The 24746-nt window shown below is 44.3% G+C and overlaps 2 protein-coding genes across 2 annotated transcripts in view; both read left to right on the top strand.

The window, feature by feature from the left end:
• The window catches only part of cav1 (caveolin 1), a 145749-nt gene that overhangs the window by 3191 nt on the left and 117812 nt on the right, over nt 1-24746 (top strand).
• Nucleotides 3338-24746, top strand: part of LOC311244770 (neural-cadherin-like) — a gene marked incomplete at both ends in the record, with an annotated part of 135761 nt that continues 114352 nt past the window's right edge. Inside the window, 4 exons of the mRNA XM_084334457.1 lie at nt 3338-3442; nt 3650-3731; nt 5834-5977; nt 18529-18812. Of these exons, the coding sequence (XP_084190583.1) occupies nt 3338-3442; nt 3650-3731; nt 5834-5977; nt 18529-18812 (615 nt within the window). The remainder of the gene's footprint in view (nt 3443-3649; nt 3732-5833; nt 5978-18528; nt 18813-24746) is intronic.

Here is a 24746-nt window from a genome sequence, read left to right as displayed (position 1 = left end):
GAGAGAGAGAGAGAAAAAAATATATATATAAAAAGGTGAGAGAGGAAGGAGTTCATGGGTTGAAAACAAGGGTAAAAAGGTGGGTTTTGAGGGCTTTTTTAAATGATGACGGATGCATGACGGATATTGGGAAGGGCGTTCCAGAGGGGTGGGGGTAGCTGCAGCGAAGGCCCGGAGCTTAGTTCTGATGGGTTCGAAGAGGTTAGCATCTGCTTTGGTGTGTGTGTTCAGTGTGACATGTGAGGTCAGACCTATGACATGAGCACAGGATGAGTCATCATTATACATTCTATGAAACCTACATATCCCAGATACCAGGTACATGCAGACTTCAAAACTTCTCATTTCATTTTAATCTGTTTTGGCGCCACGCCCTATCATCATCACATGTATCAACCATTCATAATATAAAACGTCTGAAAACAAAACACAGTCCTGACTGCGCCAGCTGGCGTGATTGTGTCAAGGTGAGTTGCCCTTGGCACCGCGTCAGATATACAGGAATGTAAACAGACCAGAGTGACCAGCTCCAGAGCTCCCAGTATCCTCCTCCTGACCTTGCACTGTTGAAAACAACCTATTTCAACACGAGGGGGCTTCAATACAAACATATTTAAAGGAAAACTCCAACATTTTGGGAAATTAGCTTATTTGCCATCTACCCTGGGAGTTAGACAAGAAGATGCATACCTTTTTCTTCTCTGTGCATGCAGTAGGAGTATAGGAAGACGTTTGGAACTAGGCTAATGGAGGAACCTACTTCCAGTGACTGACGCTAAGCTAGGCTAACGGTGCGCGTCTTCCTACTCCTACTGCATGCACAGAGACGAAAAATGTATGTATCTTAACACTCCAACATTTTGGGAACCCTGGAGTTAGACAAGAAGATGCATACCTTTTTTCTTCTCTGTGCATGCAGTAGGAGTAGGAAGACGTTGGGAACTAGACTAATGGAGGAGGAACCTACTTCCAGTGACTGACGCTAAGCTAGGCTAACGGTGCGTGTCTTCCTACTCCTACTGCATGCACAGAGAAGAAAAGGGTATGTATCTTCTTGTCTAACTCCAGGGTAGATGCCAAATAAGCAAATTTTTCCCAAAATGTTGGAGTTTTCCTTTAACTTCTCCCTTATAGCCCAAAATACACCCCGCCGGGCCAATTTAGGCCACGACACATATTTAGTTCGAATTTTCGGTTTCTTCAAGCTTCGTGATTTTTTATTGGGTGGTCGGGTAACACGTTCGAGTTCAAGTTGTGTTTTATTTGTCACATATAATGTCCACATTACAGTGAAATGCTTGGTTCTGTTATATGAGCCCCCTGGGATTGTGCAGTAAATTGTACAGTAAAAAGTAAAAAGAATAAAGGCCAAAGACTATACAAAATATACAATATACAAACTAACGTGCCTGTCTTTTTCTGTTGTAAAACACTTTGTTGAGTGAGTGAATGAATGAATGAATGAATGAATGAATGAATGAATGAATGAATGAATGAATGAATGAATGAATGAATGAATGAATGAATGAACACTTTATTTTACAGATTGCAGAATGGGTACAATACAGTACGGCTCAATACGCACAATTGTTAAGGGGATGCAGACCAGAGAAAGACTTTTGTCTTGTTTACATCAGGGTCCCCCATTTTCAATTTGTTTGTATGAAAGGTGCTACAAATAAAGTGTATTATTATTATTATTATTATTATTATTATTATTATTATTATTATTATTATTATTATTATTATTATTATTATTATTATTATTATTATTATTATTATTATTATTATTATTAATTATTATTATTATTATTATTATTATTATTATTATTATAAGTACAACCTAAAGTACAAAGTGAAGTACAAAATGCAAACAATAAAGTATACAAATGCAATGCAAAAAGTTAAAGAAAGAGGTAGGGGTTACAGTTACAGTCGGTGGTGGTGGTGGTGGTGATGCAGCCAGCCTGTACTGTACACAGACACACACACACTACAGGTGACTCTGGGTGCGAGGCGCGCTCTGGGACCAGCCTTGCCCTCACCAGCAGCGCTGTACTCGTTGAAACGCGTGTCACGTAGTTATAGTGAAAAGGAAGGAATCACATCATTACAGAAATTCTCTGAGGAATCCCGCAGAGCTCACTTTGCCACCACCACTACTACACCTCCCACTCGGCTTCCTATACTTTGTCTGTCCAACACGCTGATCTGTTCACACTTTTATACGCGGGACAGCATGACAGGCGGACTCAAGGACGGCGAAAAAACAGAGGAGGAGGTATGGTTCTCGTCTAAAACTGGCACATTGTCATTTTCAGGCATTTTACAGTGGTGCGTCATATTTGTAAGCTTTTTAGTGGACCGGCTATTTTCTCACCGGGGTGTTAAATATCTTCTCTCACATGTTTGCATACCGATTGTTGCGGGGATGGCAGCAGTGTCCTTCAAAAGATAGGGAAAATAAACTTTTTTTTTCATTCCACACTTGCGCTATTTCTCAACGGTTATATTTTGGCACATAGTTGTGAACGTTACCCCCACATAAACTTAGCGAATGTGCAAGACCACTGAGTATTTCATTAGCACTAGTGCGTGAGATATCACCCTTTATCTTATAGAATAAACATCGATTTGGTTTTTACCAATCATTTCTGACCAATTGATTGGCGTGCGTAATAATGGCAACGTTCAAGTTTCAAGTTTTGTTTTATTTGTCACATATAATGTACACATTATTTACAGTGAAATGCGTGGTTCTGTGTGATGAGCCCCCTGAGATTGTTCTTCTTCATACAGTAAAAAGCAAAAGGAATAAAGACCAAACACACAAAATAGACAATATAAAAACGAAAGTAGTGAGTGAAGTAGACGCGCAAACAATAATGTACAAATTTCGTTTCCGCTTGAAAAAATATATCGATATAATTTGGAACATGAAACCGCAGTTGTTTTAAATCTGTTTTAAAATGCGCTCAACAGCAACAGGTTCAGGGAGAACAGAACACAGGCTGTGGAATAATAGGCTCGTTACGCACTGCGTTACGCACGCATTGTTGGGTCGCTTGGAGATGAGACCCCTTGTGGTGGGAGTCGGATCTTTGCGATGGAGGGGTGTGGTGCTTCACTTTGTATCCATTTAAAACCATCCCGGGCGGAGGCAGGCTGCTAACTCCCGTCTCCCATCTCTCTCTCTCTCTCCCTCACTGCCCGTCTGGCTGCTGACTGTCAACCCCATTCCTCCTCCTCTCCCCTCCGGATTTTCTCACAGGAATTTCTGCATTCGCCGTTCATCAGGAAACAAGGAAACATATACAAACCAAACAACAAAGACATGATGGACAACGACAGTTTTAACGAGAAAACGCTGCACGATGTCCACACGAAAGAGATCGACCTGGTTAACCGGGATCCCAAGCGCGTGAACGACGACGTTGTCAAGGTGAGTTGATGGATACACTTTTATTTAATTTTTTTACGCACGAAGTTCGATAAGCCATTTGGCTAGTATTATTTTTTGCTGTGGAGCTTCTCCATTTGGCCCTTGGGAGAATAATTGTTAATTAATATGCGATGGTGCTGAAAACACAATTGAATTAAGCTCATATGCTGTACGTGTTTAAGAACATGACAGTTGTTTTATGTTCAGCATGACAACCCTTTGAGTGGGACACGGTATATTGAGACGGCGACTCTGTTGGAGCTGTCAGATTTGCACCATGGGCGCACGCGTGCGTCAAAAGGCGCACCAGAGGTTGTGCCGGGCATGGGGCGTGCGTCAAAAGGCGCACCAGAGGTTGTGCCATGGTGGCATGGGGCGCGTTGTGCCGGGCATGGGGCGCGCGCGTGCGTCAAAAGGCGCACCAGAGGTTCTGCCGGGCATGGGGCGCGCGCGCGTAATCCCACTCCCCCCTCCAATTTCCCCCCAAACCCGCGCACGCTCCCCTATTGATTTTGGTGAACCCATGGTCTTCCTCTAGCGCCACCATCAGGCCAAACAATTTGATATGCAAATTTTGAATCCGATAACCCAATAGCTTTCCTTAGAATCTTTTCAAATTTGCGGTGCAGATTAATGACCCCTAGAAGATGAACTCTGTTGATTTTGGTGACCTCATCACATTTCCTCTAGTGCCACCATCAGGCCAAACTTTTAACTTTACAATTAGTGTTTCTCAAATACCTTTCGTTCCAATCTTTTTTAATTTGCTGTGCACATTCATGACTCGTAGAGGAAATAGCTTATTTATTTTGGTAACCCCATGTCCTTCCCTCTAGCGCCACCATCAGGCCAAACTTTACATTTTCAAATACGTTTTATCTCCTAATCTGTTAGTCATACAGTCATGACACTCATGCACAACAACTTCGCCATGAGGACCGATGAAGTCTGCCATATTGGAATCTTGAATTATTGCAAAAACATATTATTCCCTAATCCTCCTAGCCTGTTCACCGGATTCTCACCAAACTTGCTGTGTGGAATCTAGGGACCAACATCTTCAAGTGTGTCATTTAGATAATTGATCCAATCGAATCAATTCCAGATCCAATCAAATTTCAGAAAAAAGCATGGTAAACAGGACATTATTTGTTACTTGTGAAGGCACTGTCCAACTTCCACCAAACTTGACAAATATGTTTGCCTTACAATAGCAAGGAGGCCAAGTTCTGAGTCATCTTGCCTCATGGTGGCGCTATTTTCATAAAACTAGAAACATTAACTACTCAACATCTTGGATTAGGGGCATGGTCAAAACAGGCACATTGGAAATATACACATATATATTTATTTTCTTTAATTATTTCTTCTTCTTTTTTTTTACATATAAATAGATATATTGGAGGGGGGGGGGGGGTAGACTATATCACTCACTTCACTCTGGCCAGTAATGTCCAACACAGCAGTGCTCGCCATCGATGCAGTAGAGCCATTAATGAGACCTGAGGCTGAGACCTGTCGCCATCAAGCAATTCTTGAATTTTACCCCACTTGGTAAAGCTACAGAAGTGGCCTAATGTTAATCACAACTCAGTGATAACAGGTATATAGGACTCATGGTGTTTTCTGAAGATTGCTAGGAGGCGCCAAGCAAACAAATGAGCAGTATTTGTAAACCTGATTCAATAGCCAAATAAAACATTTCTTTTTTATATAATTTTATATATATGCCAGATGCGTATTCAACCCAATTACATTCATGGCATTACATTCATGGTACCCCCCCCCCCCCCCCCCTGCACCCCAACTTCCAAAGTGCCTGGGTCAAAAGGTGGATTGCGAGTTTTGTCAGTTTCGGGGATACGTGACCTATTTAACTAAGGAAATACGTAGAGTAAAGGGGGTTGAGGAAGCACCAAATAGAAGATATAAACACCTGTCGGCTGATAAACATTTAATCTTCCCTGTAGAGACCTTTATCTAGTTTCTGTGGAAAGAAAGAAAAGAAGAAGCAGGTTGTTAAAGACTTTTAGCCACATCGCTGGTGTTTTCTGCCTTGAAAATGGGGAGTCCTCGTTAAAACAATAAACTCTTGCCAAAATGAATAATTTATGCAATTTACAGCACCTGGCAGTGAATAATACTCCCGTCTGATTTCCATGTCAAGTGCAACACATTGCATTGGGTTAAGTGCCTCATCCCACTCAAGAGTGACAATGAAAACGAGCGATCGATAAACAGATGGAAAGAGATTGTGTGCGAGCGTGAGCTGAGCGTGCGTGTCTATCTGTGTGTGTGTGAGATGACAGGTTTGTGTGTGTGTGTAAGATGACAGGTTTGTGTGTGTGTGCCACACTGTTTAATCTCCTTCCACCGCTGTCATTCCTGCAGACACAGCGTATGTGCGTGTTTTCATCAGCGATGTCAACGACAACAAGCCGGCGTTCGCTCAGCGCCTGTATGAAGTTGGCGTGGATGAGAATGCAGATGTGGGCATGGCTGTTGTCACCGTCAGCGCTAACGACGAGGATGAAGGTAGGCCCGATGAAACGCCAGACTAGGAGGAATAGGAGGAGGAGGAGGAGGGTGGTGAGGTAAAAAAAAAAGCTTGCCAAGTCAGATCCCCAAACTGAAAGTTTCATGAGCTGCTTGGAAACTTTAGGAACGTTTTTTTGTGTGTGTTTTTTTTAAGACTGTTTCTTCCATTTTGTCCCCCCAACTATTCCTTCATGGTAATAATAATAATAATAATAATAATAATAATAATAATAATAATAATAATAATAATAATAATAATAATAATAATAATAATAATAATAATAATAATAATAATAATAATACACTTTATTTGTATAGCACCTTTCAAACAGAAAATGAGCACGTAAAGTGCAGACATATAAAGTCACAGTTTTTCACATTAGGATCTAACATCCCAACAGGCCACAGTGTTTATGGTTTGATTCGGTTTTAAATAGACAATAATAAAAAGAGTAAGATCAAATAGACAGAGTAAAATAGTGCAATAGTGCAGTGCAATAAAATAGTAGAATAGAATAGATAAAATCGTTTTTTTACAGTGGAATAAAATAGTTCTGGATTACTGTTCAACAGTTCAAAGTCGTCTTTACCTTCTCTGTTTGGTATCCACAGTTTAAAACTTGACAGTCTTCCCTCCTGTTTGATACCCACTTTGACCCTTTGAACCTCCCACCCAGTGTGAGGGCTGTGTGTGTGTGGGTCATGAGCAGATAACAGGGACTCTTAGGCCCTGTCCACACGAGCGCTGGATTTAATGTAACCGAAGTTTGAAAAAAATAAACCTCTGTCCACACAGGTGAACAACCGCATATAATTGCGTACCCACGGCGGCTGGAAAAACCAGCAATCGATACATGTAGTACAATGCCAAAACAGTAGGCGGCGATGTTGTTCAGACATGAAGGCCATTTCAACCAATCAGAAAAGGTTGAACGCTCACTAAACTTCCTGTTTAGAAACACCATAGCCATCATTTTGCCAACGGAACATATATTTTCAGCAAAGAAAGAAACTGCAATAAAAGTGCAATAAACAAACGGATACTTTCACTGTGTGTTCTGCCTCTCATTTGTTGATGAAACAAAACCATCAGCAACACAATTTACCACCAAGAGCGGATAGTTTAGTCTCACAAAAGACCGCCGGTGTTGTTAGCTACATGCTAATGTGAATGGCTATATCTATGTATAGTATATAGCTTAAATGCTAACGTAATGTGGTAACGTTACCGCTATGAATGGATGCAAACGTTATTTAACACATTGCAGAATGGGTACAATATAATACGGCTCAATACAAACAATTGTTAAGGGGATGCAGTCTGGACTGGGTTCCTTATAACAATAACTTGACAACACATGAGTTTAGTTTAGCCGCAGCTACATGTTTACTCTGAGCATCAGGTCAGGAATGCGACAACAGACATCAGTCGATCACAACACTCTTCAACACAGACGGTACGTTTCTAACAAAAGTTTGTTACAATCATTTTCATATAACGCTACTTGGGACAGCTCTGCTGTAAACACTGGTGTAGCTGGCTCTGCTCTAATCTCTCTACCCCGCGCTCGGTTGCTAACTTGCTATTGTTTGACAGTCTGCCGTGAACATGGGAAATAATTGCGACAGCTCTGCTGTAAACACTGGGAATAACCTCGGTTGCTATGCCCACATGCAACTGCAAAACCGCAAAACTTCACCCTGGGCTCCGGTTTTCAAGACAGCGATTGCAGTATAGCAAATTCCCCGGTTGTGTGTGGCCGAACAGTGCAACTGCGCACATACAATCATGGTTATATTAAATCCAGCGCTCGTGTGGACAGGGCCTTAAGTGATCCGTGACACGGACAACCACTAGACTGCTTACGCAGATATTTTAGGAGAGGGGGAAAATTAAACAGAAAACAACCTTTACAGGTGGAAATCTCAAAGTGAGTAATTAAGAAAATAAATCAAGTCCCAAAAAACAGGACTACTCTCAATAAAGAGGTATAGTATAAAAGTAAATAAGCCACAAGGATACCTCCTAATAAAGGAGTTTATATTTGAAAAAGTAAAACAATAAACCTCCACTAAGGGAGTTTATGTGTAGAATCACGTGAGTAGCCTAAAATAAGAATGACTACCATAAAGCTCAATTCTGAATCAGAGATCAGACTACACTTCAATATAATGAGCGTGACCAAAAGGACAACCAACACTAGGAAATGAAAAAGCAGTTGACACTGCGATCTCCAAACTTAAATAGACTCCACATGGCCATAGGCACAGCTGGACTGCATCAGGTGCAATCAAGCCCACACACCTGCCGACCCATGAGGCAATTAACCACAGGGAACAGGGATTGACAGCTATCCCTCACAGAGAGGTGAAATAAAGCAAAAATAGACAGCTGTCCCTCACAGAAAGGTGAAATAAGGCAAAAACCATGACACCCAGGGCAAACCTCCCTCTCAGGGCACAGTTCCCTCACTCAGGGTGCCGTTCTAGGCCTGGGTCCTACACCGTTTTAAAGCCTGACAGTCTCTTGTTTGACACCCACACAGTTTAATACCTGACAGTTTTGAACCTGTAATAAAAAGCAATAGACAGAGTAAAATAATACAGTGCAATAAAATAGATAGTAAAATTATGCAACAGTGCAATATGCAATACAATAGAATGGACAATAGAATGGACAGAGTAAAATAGTGCTACAGTACAATCAACAGCGGAGTGTATTAGAAGGCTATGGTGAAGAGGTACGTTTTTAGCTTATTTTAAAAAATATTAAGAGATCTAGCTTCCCTAATGTCCATAGTGTGTTCCATAACTTTGGTGCATAGTTTGCAAAGGCTGCATCCCTGATTTTCCTTAGACTGTGGCTTGGAACCTTCAATAGACTAGTAGTAGATGATCGCAATGTTCTAGGAGGCACATAGTTGACGAGAGAATTTGCCATGTAGCTTGGTCCTGTTCCATTTAGTGTATATGTTTTGTATATAAGGAGGAGGACCTTGAAATCAATTCTAAATGTCACCGGAAGCCAGTGTAGGTTAGCTAATACTGGACTGATGTGGTCTCTCCTCTTGGTTCTAGTTAGTAGCCTAGCTGCCGAGTTTTGAATGAGTTGGAGTCGTTCTGTGTATTTTTTCGGGAGGCCGGTGAGTGCATTACAGTTGTCAAGTCGGCTTGAGATAAAGGCATGGATCAGTTTTTCAGTGTCTTTTTGATTTATAAATGGCCATACCTTAGCTATGTTTCTAAGGTGGAAAAATGATGTTTTTGTCACCTTGTTGATTGAAATTCCTCCATGATATTGTTTTCTTGGAGAAAGTGGTTTATTTGTATTGAGACATTTTGTTCAAGTATCTTGCTGATGAATGGGAGGTTGGATATCGGCCAAGTACATTAGTGTCTAGTTTGGGTTTCTTTTTCTCCTCCTGTTTTTCTGTGTTTTTCTCCCATCCCAATTTAGTCGTGCCAATTTCCCCCTCCCCTTCCTGGTCGCGTCTATGCCAAATACAACGCAGTTCGGTTTCCGGGTTCCTCTGATTAGCCACGACGCCCACATGACCCCGCGCTAGCACGCCCCCTTATCCACGCCTGCCTCTACGCCGCGCCAAGCTCCTCTGTGTGTTGCAGCGCGCGGCAGAGTGTTCTCGCTTCCTCAATTTATACGCATGGAAGTATTGACTACGCTGTAACGAATCATTAAAAAAATATACCGTTAACTGGAATATGTTGTTTCTTTACACATATGTTGGATTATGTAATTGGTTTGTCATGACAAACCAATAAAATCGCTACTTTACATCAGGGTGAACACTGTTAATGTCGGCGGCGGAGTCAATACAATGTCCTGCAGCGGTGGTGGGTTTAGAAGCGAACATCACCGTCAATAATTACTTTAATAGCGGAGAAAGTGGGATAAAAAGGTCTCTGCCAGTTTCGCCCGAAAAGGTTATTATTATGACTCTCAACGAGTCGGAGACAAATGATGACCACAACACAATTGCACATCAAACTACGGATAAGGGGGTGTGCTAGCACAGGGTCACGTGGGCGTTGTGGCCAATCAGAGGAACCCGGAAACCTAACTGAGTTGTATTTGGCATATAGCTTCCTGGTCGTTGCTCGCATGTGCCCCCCACTGGTCGGTCTAGGGAGGGTTGATAGATACTATCGCATGTCCCCTCCGATACATGCGGAGTCAGCCAGCCACATCTTTTCACCTGCCAGCGCGGACTCTTATTGGCGAGGTGTAACGTGTGGGAGGCTCACACTACAGTGCAGGCGCCCTGACCGACCTGTAGGAGTTGCTGTTTACAACGACCAGATTACCATCCACCGGCTTCCCTCCCGCCAATTGACCTATCTCAGGCTCTGCCCTCTCATACCTTGACCAAGGAAAGCAAAGCTTCAGATTGGAGGATCAAGAAAAGAAAAAAAATCTTTTGTTTGACCCGAGGAAAGAAACGGTTACTATTGGTGGGTCTAGAAAGGAGGGCGGAGCTTGAGACAGGTCAATTGAGCCAGTATGACGGCCGGCCAAGCCAGAGGCAACGCTGACAGCCGGATTCGATACCAGTGTCTCACGCGTTGGTGACGAGCGCTTAGTCCACTGCGCCACCCAGCCGCCCTTAGTTTGGGTTTCTTTAGGGTCTGTTTTGAATGAGTCTGGGAAAATACCTGTCAGAAGCGATGTATTTATAATATTTAGGACATGACTTGCAAGTGGAGGAGTTACATTCAGTTTTGTAAAGCTCAGTTGATGTAATGCAAGCGAATTTTCCTATGGTTACTTTTTCACAGGGTTTGCTGATGGTGTTTGTATCAGGACTAATGCTGGCTCTAATTGAAGTTATTTTGTTATTGAAGAATAATGCTAGTTCTTCACATTTTGATGCAGATGACTGTGGAGGGGTGGGGGCAGTGTTGAGTAGCTGGTCGATGGCTGAGAATAATATACTAGAGTTTCCAACATTCTATGTGATAATCTTAGAAAAAAATAGTCCTTTCTTGCCACTCGTATTTCTTTGTTATAGGCAGTCATGGCTTCCTTATATATATTGCAGTGGACTGTGAGCTTGGTTTTTCTTCATTTTCGTTCAGCAGCTCTACAGATTCTCTTTGTCTGACCAACACTGCTATTATTTAACCATGGGGGGGCGGTCGGGTGGCGTAGCGGAGATTGCGCTCGTCACCAATGCAAGAGGCTGCGGTCTTGACTCCCGGAGTCAGCATTGCCTGCGGCTTGGGCCGATTGTCATACTAACTCGTTTGGCTGAGTTAGCGGGAGGGAAGTCGTGGGTGGTAATCTGGCGTTGTGGACAGCGACACCTACAGGTCAGGTCTGGGCGCATGCTCAGCGAAAGGCAGGAAGTAGTGAAGGCAGCATGACCTCCCACGCGTTACACTTCACCAATGAGAGTCCTCGCTGCCAGGTGAAAAGAGAGCCACTGGCTGTCTCTGCATGTGTCGGAGGAAGCATGTGGTAGACTTCAGGGTTCCCTTGTACCGACCAGTAGGGGGAACATGCGCACAACAACCAGGTAGGGGAGGGGGGGTATTGGCATAACGACTAAATTGGGATGGGAGGAAAAGCATAGAAAATCAGGCGGAGAAAAAGAGGATTATTTAACCATGGGGAGATTTTGTCACTTGACTTTTTTTTTTACCTTTAATGGAGCGACAGCATCCAGTGTATATGGGATAGGGTGTTGTTGAAATTTTCAACAGTACAGGCTGGATGGTTCAGTTTGTCTCATGATTTTCTCTTCTGCAATGTCATCTAGTCCTCTTTGCTTTACGATTACCGTTTTTGTCTCTGTTTAGGTTAGCATTGAAGAATACACAGTGATGGTCAGATATAGGTAATTCGATTACTGATAAGATAAGATAAGATATTCCTTTATTGATCCCCTTGGGGAAATGCAGGCATTATAGCAGCATGGGGGATGGGGGTACAGGTAGTAAAAACAACACAAGCAGTGTAAACAAATAAGTCAATATAATTTACTATCTAACTAACTGAAATATACAGTATTCACAGTATCACATAAGGTGCAGTATGCATAAGGTAGTGTTATAATTTACTATCTAACTAACTGAAATATACAGTATTCACAGTATCACAGTATTCACATAAGGTGCAGTATGCATAAGGTAGTGTTATTGTCCTTTTTAGGTTCCTATTAGTTCTAGTTGGATGTCTGGCAGTAGTCCCTGCCCACTGTTGTGGAGCCTGATGGCCACTGGTATGAAGGACTGTCCGAGGCGGTTAGTTGAGTGTCGGGGGGGTATGAGTCTGTGACTGAATGTGCTTCTCATCTTGACTAGCTCGTCGTAGAGGGGGTGGGAGGGATTCTCCAGGATAGCAGCCAGCTTCCTTCTCATCCCCCTCTCTGCCATCACCTCTAGTCTGACCAGCTCGACTCCCACCACAGAGTTAGCCTTCCTCACCAGCTTGTTGAGTTTGTTGGTGTCCCTCGAGTTGGTGTAGCCCCCCCCCAGCATGCCACAGCATAGAAGAGGATGCTGGTCATTACAGACTGGTAGAATGACTGCAGCAGTCTATTGCAAACATTGCAGGACCTGAGTCTCCTCAGGAAGAACAGCCTGCTCTGTCCCTTCCTGTAGAGGGCCTCTGTGTTGTCCGACCAGTCCAGTTTATTGTTCAGGTGTACCCCAAGGAACGTATATGACTCCACCACCTCCACCTCCTCCCCTCGGATGGTGATGGGAATCGGGGGGGTCTCTTCTTGCCCCTCCGGAAGTCCACTACCAACTCAAAGCTCTCCACCAGGGCTCTATACTCCTCCTCATCATCGTCGGTGATGTAGCTTACGATGGAGGAGTCGCCAGAGAACTTCTGCAGGTGGCCCCCGCTTGAGTTGCGGCAGAAGTCTGAGGTATAGAGGGTGAAGACTGGTACACGTAGAGACCTGATGGCGCTGCTATGACCGGCTGCCTATCTGTGCGCTCCGTCGAGACTGTGCTTACTTTTGTTAATATTTATAGTTTTAAGAGTTTTGTTTGTACCGACTGTTGGTGCATTTAATGTGTATGACCGTCAGTCACTCATAGACATTGGATTACGGGAAACTTACCAACTGGATTGCTCTCTGGATCGGCTCACCGAACAACAACAATGGCCGGCTGAGATCTTGAGGACAACGGGACCATACCTCGACCCACGCAACAAAGGAACCAGGCGACGAGGAAGGAGAGCCGGTGTCCAAAACAGACTGCGAGCCAGGCGACACAGAATGCCATTGCCCAGCATATTGCTGGCCAATATACAATCAATAGATAATAAACTGGACGACATCAGAGCAAGGATTCAATTCCAAAGAGACGTTAGAGACTGCAATGTTCTCTGCTTCACCGAGACGTGGTTGACGCCGGACGTCCCAGACTACGCTATTCAACCGGCCGATCACCTTTTCATTCATCGAAAAGATCGAACAGCAGAATCCGGTAAACAGCGGGGAGGTGGGATAGCCTTCATGTTGAACAACAATTGGAGTGATCCAGGCAACGTGAAGGAACTTTCAAACCACTGCTCCCCCAACATGGAGTATATATCCATCAAGTGCCGGCCTTTCTTTCTCCCGAGAGAGTTAACGTTGGTCATCTTGGTCGGAGTGTACATTCCACCACAAGCAAACACAGGCGACGCACTCTCGAAGCTACACGCCGAGGTAAATAGAATCCAAGCAGCTAACGTTGATGCTGCTATTGTGATTGTGGGTGATTTCAATAGCGCCAACCTGAGAAGAGTATTGCCAAACTTCTACCAGCATGTGACTTGTAACACCAGAGGCGGTAATATTTTAGACCATTGTTACTCGCAATTTAAGTGTGGATACAAGTCTCAGGCTGCCAGTGGATTTGGCAAATCGGACCATGACGCCATCTTTCTTTCTCCAAAATATAAACAAAGTCTCAAGCGTGCGCCGGTAATCTCGCGAGATGTGCAGAAATGGTCTGTGGAGTCAGAGGAAACGCTACAGGCTGCACTTGAATGTACAGACTGGGGGGTATTCCGAGATAACACAGATAACATTAATGACTACATGGAGACAGTGCTGGACGTTGTTTGTACTTTGGTGGAAGAAACAATCCCCACTACCACAATTAGAGTTTACCCAAACCAAAAGCCCTGGGTAGACAAATCCGTCCATGAGGCTCTGAAAGCGTGCACCTCAGCATACAATGCCGGGCTTGTGGCAGGCAACATGAATGACCACAAGGTGGCGAGATACAACGTCAGGAGAGCAGTAATAGAAGCAAAGAGGCGCTACAGGGATCAAATTGAACTCCAATATGAACAGGCTGACTCTAGAGCTATGTGGCAGGGCCTCAGAACGATGACAGATTACAAAGGCACCTCCCTCAAGCTGAACAGTGACATCTCCTTAGCAAATGATCTCAATACCTTCTATGCAAGGTTTGAGGCTGGGAATAACAACACCAGCCTACAAACCACTGCAATGGAGGGGGGGGACACTGCTGATGGAGACTCAGTGTTCAGGGCAACAGAACATGAGGTGAGGAGGACCTTTAAGAAAGTGAATATCAGGAAGGCAGCAGGACCGGACGGTATCCCCGGCCGCGTCCTAAAAGTCTGTGCCAACCAACTGGCCCCGGTATTCACTGACATATTTAACCTGTCCTTGGAACAGGCTGTCATCCCCACCTGTCTGAAGAAGTCCACTATTATCCCTGTACCCAAAAAATCCAAGCCTGCTTGCCTCAACGACTACCGCCATGTAGCTCTCACCTCCATAGCCACGAAGTGCTTTGAGAAGCTAGTAAAGGGCTACATCTGCTCCTCTCTCCCCACCAACCTGGACCCCCTGCAATTTGCATACCGCCCCAACAGGTCCACGGAGGACGCCATAGCCCATGTGCTGCACACAGAAGCCTCACACCTGGACAAGAGGCAGGGGAACTATGTGAGAATGCTGTTCATCGACTACAGCTCAGCATTCAATACCATAGTCCCCTCCAAACTCATAGCCAAGCTCAGGGACCTGGGCTTGAACTATGACCTCTGCCAGTGGGTCTTGGACTTCCTGACGGGCAGACCCCAGGTGGTGAGAGCAGGCAACTGCACCTCCTCATCCATCACTCTCAACATAGGGGCCCCCCGGGGCTGTGTTCTGAGTCCCCTCCTCTACTCCCTGTACACACATGTGGCACAGCGGAACAACAACACAATCATCAAATTTTCTGACAACACAGTAGTGGTGGGCCTGATCTCTGCAAACGACGAGAGGGCCTACCTGGAAGAGGTCAAGGTCCTAGCGGGATGGTGTCAAGAGAACAGCCTCTCCCTGAACGTCAGCAAAACAAAGAAGATGATTGTGTATAAAAGTATTCTGTACTTCTGTATGACAACTAATAAAGAAACTTGAACTTGAAGAGGAAGGGTGACAGCACAGTTCCTTCTGGGGCACCGGTGTTGCTCACCAGTACGTCAGACTGACTGTCCTTTAGTCTGACATACTGCGGCCTCTCAGTGACGTAGTCCTTGATCCAGGCCACCAAGCCGTGCTCCAGCTGCATCACAGAGAGCTTCTCCGCTAGCAGTGACGGCTGGATGGTGTTGAAGGCACTGGAGAAGTCGAAGAACATAATCCTCACTGAGCTGCGCGGCTTCTCCAGGTGCATGTATGCTCTGTGGAGCATATAGATGATGGCGTCCTCCACCCCGATGTTTGCCTGGTATGCAAACTGCAGGGGGTCGAGGGAGTCACACACCAGGGGCTTGAGATGTTGCAGGACCAGTCTCTCAAACATCTTCATGTCTTCATGCTCCGCACATGCTTTGAGCACCCTGGGATTGGTGTTGTCCGGTCCTCTGGCCTTATTCACATTAATCTTGGAGAACTGCCTCCTGACCTGGCTGTTAGTGATGGTCAGGGTTGGGGCTGATGTCTCCGTAGGTAGTGTGCTGTTGGCTGGGGTGGTGGGGTTGGTGTTTGTGGGTGATGGGCAGTCTACTTCTGCTGCTGTTGGGGGTGGGGTGCCGGTGCTGATGGGTGTGGGTGGGTGGGGGGGGGTGGTACTTGATAGGTGGGAAGGGGTGCTGATGTTGATGGGTGGGGGGAGGGGTATGGGGAGGCCACTCTGGTCAAAACGGTTGAAGAATGTGTTGAACTCGTTTGCACGCTCTGGGGGGCCTTTCACATACTTTATCAATGTTCAGCCTTGTTGTTATCACTAAGTCTAGGGTGTTACCATGTTGGTGAGTGGGTTAATTTACATGTTGCTCAAAGCTGTCCAGTAGGTTGGTAAGCTCAATAGCCTTGAGTGGTACTGTACATTCCAACACTAGAACATTATCTCTGTCAATCAAACGCTGGTTCCATTTTCTCCAGCACTGTGATCTACTATTGTAAGCACAGGCACGGTGCTTGGGATCGCCAATAATAAACTTTATTTGTATAGCACTTTTCATACAGAAATTGCAGTTCAAAGTGCTTCACAGCAGTAAAAAAGATACAGGCATAAGCGAGCATAAAAAAGATAGAGAGGTAGCAAGCAAGGTAAGGTAAATCACAGTGTTTCACATTAGGATCTAACATCCCAATAGGCCTCTCTGTTTACGGTTTCATTCAGCAATAAAAATAATAAAAATAGAATGCGGTAGTTTAAATAAAAAAAAACACGCTTAGTAATCTTTTCCCCCATCTGGAACCAGCGCTGCTGACCTCACGCCGGGATGAGAGAAGTGTGCCAGATTCGGTGGCAGGCATTTGATTGCGTGTTATAATGCGCCTTGCACACATATGTTAGATAAAAGGCAGACACGCTGTCACACATAGTAGGCAGGCGTATGTTTGAGTGATAAAGCGGCAGCTCATCCTCTCCGCGACACCGGCCTAATGGGCCGTTCTCACCCAAAGCAGCCGAGTCTAGCAGAGCGGCTGCGTTCAACGCATTTCCAATGCAGTACCTCGCGGCTGAATACGCTCCTCTACACAGGACATGAATTGAAAGTAGCCGCGCTGCTAGGCTTGGCTGCTTTGGGTGAGAACAGACCATAAGATCCCCCTTATCAGCCACGTTTGCGGCTGTTAATCAAGTATTTATGGCGCGCGGGGGTGCAGTGCGGGCCTCGACGGAGCCCTTGATGATGTATAGCTGTGAGACGTCACCCCCGACGCTGAACTTACAGTGCCATGGCCACTTCTGCCCGCGAGGCTCAACTCAATCCGTCTCGGTTAAAAACTCCACCCTGCTGCTTGACTGCCGTGAGCTCTCCGGATCCCAGAGGGAGGCGAGGAGCACTGTTTGCTGAGGGATGTGTTAGAAGCACAGCTTAGTGTATTTACATGGGATTGCAGCTACTTTCACCCGGGCAGACTGATTGAAGAGGGGGAGACCCTACATTCCAGGAGATTATCTTATCTGTGCCGGTCTCCATGGAGACACGGCAGATACGTTCACGTATTGACTTCCTCTTTGCTCGACTACATCCCTCCCTCCCCCCCACCGCTCTGGAGCCGCCGAGTGAGAAGCCTGGAGGGGCAGCAACAGAGTTACATCATGCTGGTGATTTTCTCTCTGTTTTCACTTTTCCCCCCCCTCCTCAATCTTTCTTTAATTGGTGTGTGATTAGGGCCGGGAAGATAAGGTACACAGTTTCCATTTAAGGAAGTAATCAAAATGAGCGAGGGAAAGATAGAAAACCCACTAATGTTGAAGGTCCTTGATGACGTGAGCTTTAATGCTCTCGTGGTAACACATGTGCAACAGGTGCAAATCGCGGGGACTGCTTCAGAAGGGAGTTTCTGTACAGGCCCTGTGCTAAAGCAATTTTAATTTTCTTTTTTAAGTCATTCCACCACCATAAGAATGCATGCTTCACATCTCTGATAGAAATTCTACTCTCAGACCCAAAGGCTCTCCCCAAAAGGCTCTCCCCCAAAGGCCAATGTTTAATTAGTTGGCTCTTTAGGGTTTGCTAGAATACTGGAGCTCTGCTACTTAATAATTCCACCGCTCTCCCAATATGTCGGCGTGCTCCAGTTTCTGTATCCGCCTCGCTGGCTTTATTATCCCTAAAAGGGAAATAGTTTCACAGCATTGAAAAAGCTATAATAATGTGACCGGGCCCAGCGGTAAGAGACTCATGTCTGAAAGTCAGGTTGCGAAAAAATTAATGAAATGGTATTTTTTATTATCACAGTTTGAATGTTTAAGAACATTTACTGTAACAGCTAACAGTTATAGTATCTCTAAATAGTAAAAACTTTTGTGTAAAAAAGCAGATTGTAACACCTAGTAGTACCTGACTGCCAAGGTGTTAAAAATGCAGCCAAACTGATTTTCTCTGTTTTTCTCTGCTCTGAGACTTTCAAAATAAGCATATCTTCTTCAAATATTTTAAGATTTCAATGTATGACACATCATTTCAAAGCTTTCTGTACTTTCCCAATCTGTAAAAAATAAAAGAAATGACAGAGTGAGACTTGTGCCACGAACTGCTGGGCTCGGTCACATCATCTCCAACATCTCTGACCGTGCCTATATCCCCGGCCGATTCCCACCAGGGGCCAACGCCAAGCTGCGCTACCAGATCACGTCCGGCAACACCGGCGGGGTGTTCGACATGGAACCGGAGGTGGGCACCGTGTTCATCGCCCAGCCGCTGGACTACGAGCAGCAGAAGCGGTACAAGCTGCTGGTTCTGGCCTCGGACGGGAAGTGGGAGGACTACGCCGCCGTGGTGGTCAACGTGGTCAACAAGAACGACGAGGCGCCCGTGTTCTCCATGAACCAGTACTACGGGTCGGTCACGGAGGAGCTGGACGGGTCGCCTGTGTTTGTGCTGCAGGTGAGCCACTCTTCTGAGTTCCCATGCCGGCTGGTTTACACAAGCTATTTATTTATTTCTACAGTAGTTGGTAAAGAAACGTAGCTGTAGTTGTAAGCATGTCACGTATATTTAGATCTTTAATTACACTTCAATAAGGTGAATTGTTCCTTTTTTCCTTATCAAGTCAAGTCAAGAGTTTTATTTGTCACGGCATACAAGTATACAATGAAATGCGGGGGGTCTTGCCCGCAACGATTGTGCATAATACAATAGTAATATATAATAAGAATCCAATAGAACGACATTGTGCAATAAATCAAGTAAACAGTAGGGCATATCGGTATCTGTACATGAGTTATTTACAGAGCATGGTAGGACATGCTAGGTCCTGTGGTAGTGCAATACACTGTTAGCTACGGATGAGGCACTGGGTCTTTATGTACACTGCTATACAATGCTATATTATACAATCTCAAGTTATACTATACCATTCTTAAAGTGACCTTTCCTTTTGTAAAGTGACCATAAGTGTGAGCGTGTGCAGCATGAGTGTGTGTGTGCTCATGTTAAAGTGGCTGCTAGTGTGTGAGCGTGTACAGTGTGTGTGTTGTGTGTGTGCTCATGTGTGCTTGTGTGTGGAGAGTTCAGTGTTCAAGGCTCTGATGGCCTGGGGGAAGAAGCTGAGCCGAAGTCTCTCTGTCCTAGTTGCTGGTGTTCGCAGGCGTTTGCCTGACCGCAGCAGCTTGAACAGGTTGTTGTTGGGGCGGTAGCTTATCAGCTACTTCAACAATTTTCTAAAGCCCTATTCACACTGGACTAGTATTAAGTTGGGACCCGCAGTAATAGAGAATTACCTCCTGTGATTGCTAGATACGCATCCAGACACGTTGTTACCAAACGTGTCCTGAGATTGAATTTGACATGTCTATAGAGTTAGTGTGCTACATTAGAAGATTTTATATGATCGAACATTATTGGTTCAAAAGGTACCTACAGCTGCTAATTCATAAAACAATTTAAAATGTAATTATATGGCACAAATAAAATGTTTTCAATGATGACAGTCATGAAACAATGAACAATAACAAATCATCCAGGGTGAACAATAACAAACTGGATACAGTTTGTGCACCTCGTATGCGATGGAAAGTAATTTATCACTATAAATCAGCAACAATATCACACCACACTGAGCTTCAGTAACTTTTAAGTTCTCACCAAAAATCCATTCAAAACCCATTCTATGATGGTTGATTGTACGACGGAAAATAATTATCGCTAAAATTACAAAGAGAAAGTTTTATTACCAATGAATTAGTGTTATCAGGGGACCTCTGTCTTCAACAAAATTACAGTAAGGTAATTTGCGCTGGAATTACAAATTACAGACATGGCAGATTCACACAGGATCAAAACCACAGATGACATTACCACATCACTGGATGTCCCCAGATAATACTATTCAAGTGAGACTAGGCTCTTTAAGTCGTGATTGTTTGTTAAATGAAAAGTTTGTACTACTATGTAATACAATGGGGTAGCAAGATATATAGGCAATTCAGTAGCTAGTAGTACTGTGTGATTAGTATGTCATTTCAATATAGAGGCATTCAAGATTTATCGTCTCAGGAGCATCCTGTGTCAGTGAAGGTTTGTTTATTAGAGCAGTGGTTCTCAAACCCTTTCATGTCAGGGACCCCCACAGTGACACATAACAGGTCAAGGACCCCCACAATGACACGTAATAGGTCAGGGACCCACATGTGATTTGTCTCAGGGACCCTTATCTGAGAAGATCATTGTTTTGGGAGGTTTTAGTCCAGAATTCCATAGTCTATAATGTGTGCAGGTGGAGAGATAACAGTAGAGATAGTGAAACCTATGATCAGAATTGTCATTGTTGTTGAATGAATGAATGAATGAAAACTTTATTTAACAGATTGCAGAATGGGTACAATACAGTACGGCTCAAAATTGTTCTCTCATAAACTTCTAGTGAATAAAATATTAGTGAAGTTACTCATTTTGCTGGGGGCCCCCTGGGAGCCCCTCAAGGACCCCTGGGGATCCCCGGTGCCCACTCTGAGAAGCACTGGATTAGAGGACCATTATAGGCAGTGTTGTAGTACTCCAGTCCAGGACAGATTTTCAGGACTCGTGACTCAACTTGGACTTGAGCACTGATGACTCGGACTTGGACTCGGACTCGAGCATTGACTGCATTCAGACTCGGAAGGTACAGACTCGGACTTCAATACAGTTATTATTATTTTATTTAATAAAAAAAAAAATTAATAGGCCGTAATCATTTGGCATAAGATATTGATGGCTAGTGCATTTGTTTGGCTATTGTGTCACAAAGTAAATAAACTCCCTTTGAAACGGTGACCGCTGTGTCATTTATGTTTAAAGTAGACCTTTTTTTATTTGTATGTCAGCTCTTTGACTGCCAGAGTGGAGTGGACTCAACCTTGATGACTTGGACTCAGACTCGGACTAGGGTCAAGTCAAGTCAAGTCAAGAGTTTTAATTGTCACGGCATACAGGTATACAATGAAATGCGGGTGGTCTTGCCCGCAACGATGTGCAATACAGTGGTACATATAATAGAATCAAAAGAAGGAAACAACATTGTGCAGTAACAGGTAGCAGGTAACATGGAGTGACATCTCGGTATCTGTACATAGTTATTTACAGAGCATATGGGACATGCTAGTTAGCTTTGGTAGTGCAATACACTGTTCCTGTTATTCTAATTTAAAGTGTCCTTTCCTTTGGCCATAAGTGTGCGTGTGTGCGACATGAGTGTGTGCCCGCTCATGTTAAAGTGTTAAGTGGCTGCTCGTGTGTGAGCGTGCACAGTGTGCGTGTCGTGTGTGTGTTCATGTGTGCTTGTGTGTGGACAGTTCAATGTTCTGAGCACTCAATGTTCATTGTTCATGGCTCTGATGGCCTGGGGGAAGAAGCTGAGCCTAAGCCGCTCTGTCCTAGTAGCTGGGGTTCGCAGGCGTCTGCCTGACCTCAGCAGCTGAAACAGGCTGTTATTGGGGTGGTGAGGGTCTTTCATTATCCTGGTAATGGGGACTTGACTCGGACTCGACTCTTGCTCTTCTTTGGTGACTCGGACTTGGACTCGACTCTGGCTCTGCAAAGCCACTGCAAAGAAACAGACTAAGAAATGACGTAAACTCCATGATCAAAATTGCAAAAAAGAATTTCATCAATGACAAAACTGAGGAAAACGAAAATAAACCCTGTGAACTTTGGAAATTACTCAATAATCAACTAGGCTGCAGTAAAAAACTTAAAACCAGATTTTCAAACATAAACATAAAGACGGACAACACGCTCATCACAGACAAGCTGGATGTGGCCAATTACTTAAACATTTTCTTCACAAACATATCCACAACACTGGTAAATAAACTACCTTCCCACTCAGGGCATTTTGGGGTAGAACACATCATAGCCTACTACAATAACCTAGGGGTCCGCAAAGACTATTTCAAACTAGAAATGGTAACAATTAGCTGAGGTACTCAAAAAACTGAGCGCCCTCCAACCTTACAAGGCCACTGGCCATGACAACATCCCCTCCAAATTCCTCAGAGACTCAGCAGCCGCCATCACCCCAGTCATCACACACATAATAAACCTCTCCATAAAACAGGGACACGTACCCCAAAGACTTCAAAATTGCGAGAGTAACCCCCCTGCACAAAAAGGGCAGCAAATTAGACCCAGGCAACTACCGCCCTGTTTCTATTCTTACCTCCATCTCGAATCTGGCTTCAGAACATCCCACTCCACTGACACATGCCTTCTCTATTTGAACGACCACATCAAACAAGAGGTGGACGTGGGCAAATACTGCGGCATGGTCATGCTGGACCTACAAAAGGCCTTCCGTCAATCACTCCATTCTGATTGACAAGCTAAAAGCAATTGGTTTTGATAGTCTATCAGTGAGCTGGATGCAATCCTACCTGGAGGGGAGAGAACAGATGGTGGAGGTAAACGGTACCCTATCCCCCCCCCCCTCCCAGTGAGCTGTGGTGTTCCACAAGGAAGCATACTAGGACCGCTACTGTTCCTAATTTATGCAAATGACATGTCGTCAGCTTGTGACTGCAACTTGTTCCTGTTCGCGGACGACTCAGTCCTGCTGGTCTCTGACAAGAACAAGTTACAGGTTGAAAAAACCCTCAGCTCGGAACTAGCCAAAATCTGCACCTGGCTCGCTGACAACAAACTATCATTACACCTGGGTAAAACAGAGTCCATTCTCTTCGGTTCAAATAACAAACTCAGCAAGGCCGACGGCTTCTCAGTTACAGTGGGTGACAATATTGTCACAAGGAAAGATGAAATTACATACCTAGGTTCCATCCTAGAGGCTAATCTTTCCTGTGACAAAATGGCATCCAATGTAATAAAAAAAGTCAACCAACAAACTAGATTCTTGTACCGGATCTCCTCTCTGGTAAACAAGAATACCCTGAAGACTCTGGCAGGAGCACTCATTCAAGGGTACTACGACTATGCTTGCACCTCATGGTAGGGCTAGGCGATATAACGATAACGATAAATATCGCGATATATTTTAATAATCAATATAAAAAAAAAAAAAACGAAAAAAAGAAATATCGAAAAAAAATTGTGACCTGCAACAGGGCAGTTTTAAAACCAGAGACAGTGGACAGACTTGTCTTTCTTGCCTGCAACTTAAAGTAATGGCTTTGCTTGTCCAAATGACAATACTGATCAAATTGAGATTTCTTTTTCTCTTGTCCATTTATTTTGTTTGCTTTCTAATTTAAAATACAGTTTGAAACCGTCTGTACACAGTAGGCTATGTGTGCTAGCAGAGCTAGACTCCAGTCACGAGTCACGAGTCACGGTGCACATGTGCGGGTGTTTGTCCACCAAAAAAGCGCCAAAAGATAGAAAAGAAACTAGCAGAGCCAGAACTGTTCAACTCCCCTGGAGCCACAGCCAGCAGAGAAGCCGGTTTACTTTAGCTTTTAAACCAGCTGCAGCCTGAGAACTGGAGTGTGAGGGGATGTAACACTAAAGATGGCGGCAACGACAAACAATTGCTGCAAAATAAACATAAATCTGTTGTTTAACATTTGTTTTTATTAAAAAAAAATTACGATAATTATCGATATCGAGTGATATGATAACATTATCATATCGTTATCGCGATATGATTTTTTGCCATATCGCCCAGCCCTACCTCATGGTACCAAAGCACCTCAAAGGCGCTAAAAACTAAATTACAAACATCACAAAACAAACTGGTCAGACTACTGCTTGACCTTACTCCTAGAACCCACCTCACCCCTGCTCACTTTGACAACCTAAGATGGCTTAGAGTAGACAACAGAGTACAGCAACTTGCAATGGGCCTGGTCTACAAGACTAAGGTACCCATGTACATGTCAAAATACTTCCCAAAGGTCAGTGAATACCACGACCACAACACCAGAGGGAGCTCCACAAATCATGTTAAACCCAGATTCGGCTCAAACAAGGGACTAAACACGTTTAGCAATTATGCCACATCAATGTGGAACACCCTACCCACAGCTGTAAAGGAATGTGAATCACTACCCACTTTTAAAACCACTCTCAAGGAGCACCTACGGGAGACTGCAATTCGAAACTGGCCCCTGTAAATGTCCTAACTCAACCCCCTCCAATGTAAATGTCCTAACCCAATAATACACGACCCTCTTCTTGGGTTAACCCCCGCCCCACCCCACCCACCCAACCACCTCCTATGTACATCCCCCCCCCACCCCCCCCACCTACCAAACCCCCCCCCAACCCCACCTCATCCAATGTACAGTTTCTTCATCAAATATATATACTCTATTTTTGAAACTATTTTTGTATCACAAACAGTACTGTATTTGTAAATCTGGTATGTCATAAATGTATAGATGT

Source organism: Notolepis coatsorum (assembly GCF_963971535.1).
Source record: "Notolepis coatsorum genome assembly, chromosome: 18".
In the NCBI taxonomy this organism is placed as follows: Eukaryota; Metazoa; Chordata; class Actinopteri; order Aulopiformes; family Paralepididae; genus Notolepis; species Notolepis coatsorum.
The sequence above is the reverse complement of the archived record's forward strand: the minus strand, read 5'-3'. Positions and strand labels throughout refer to the sequence as shown.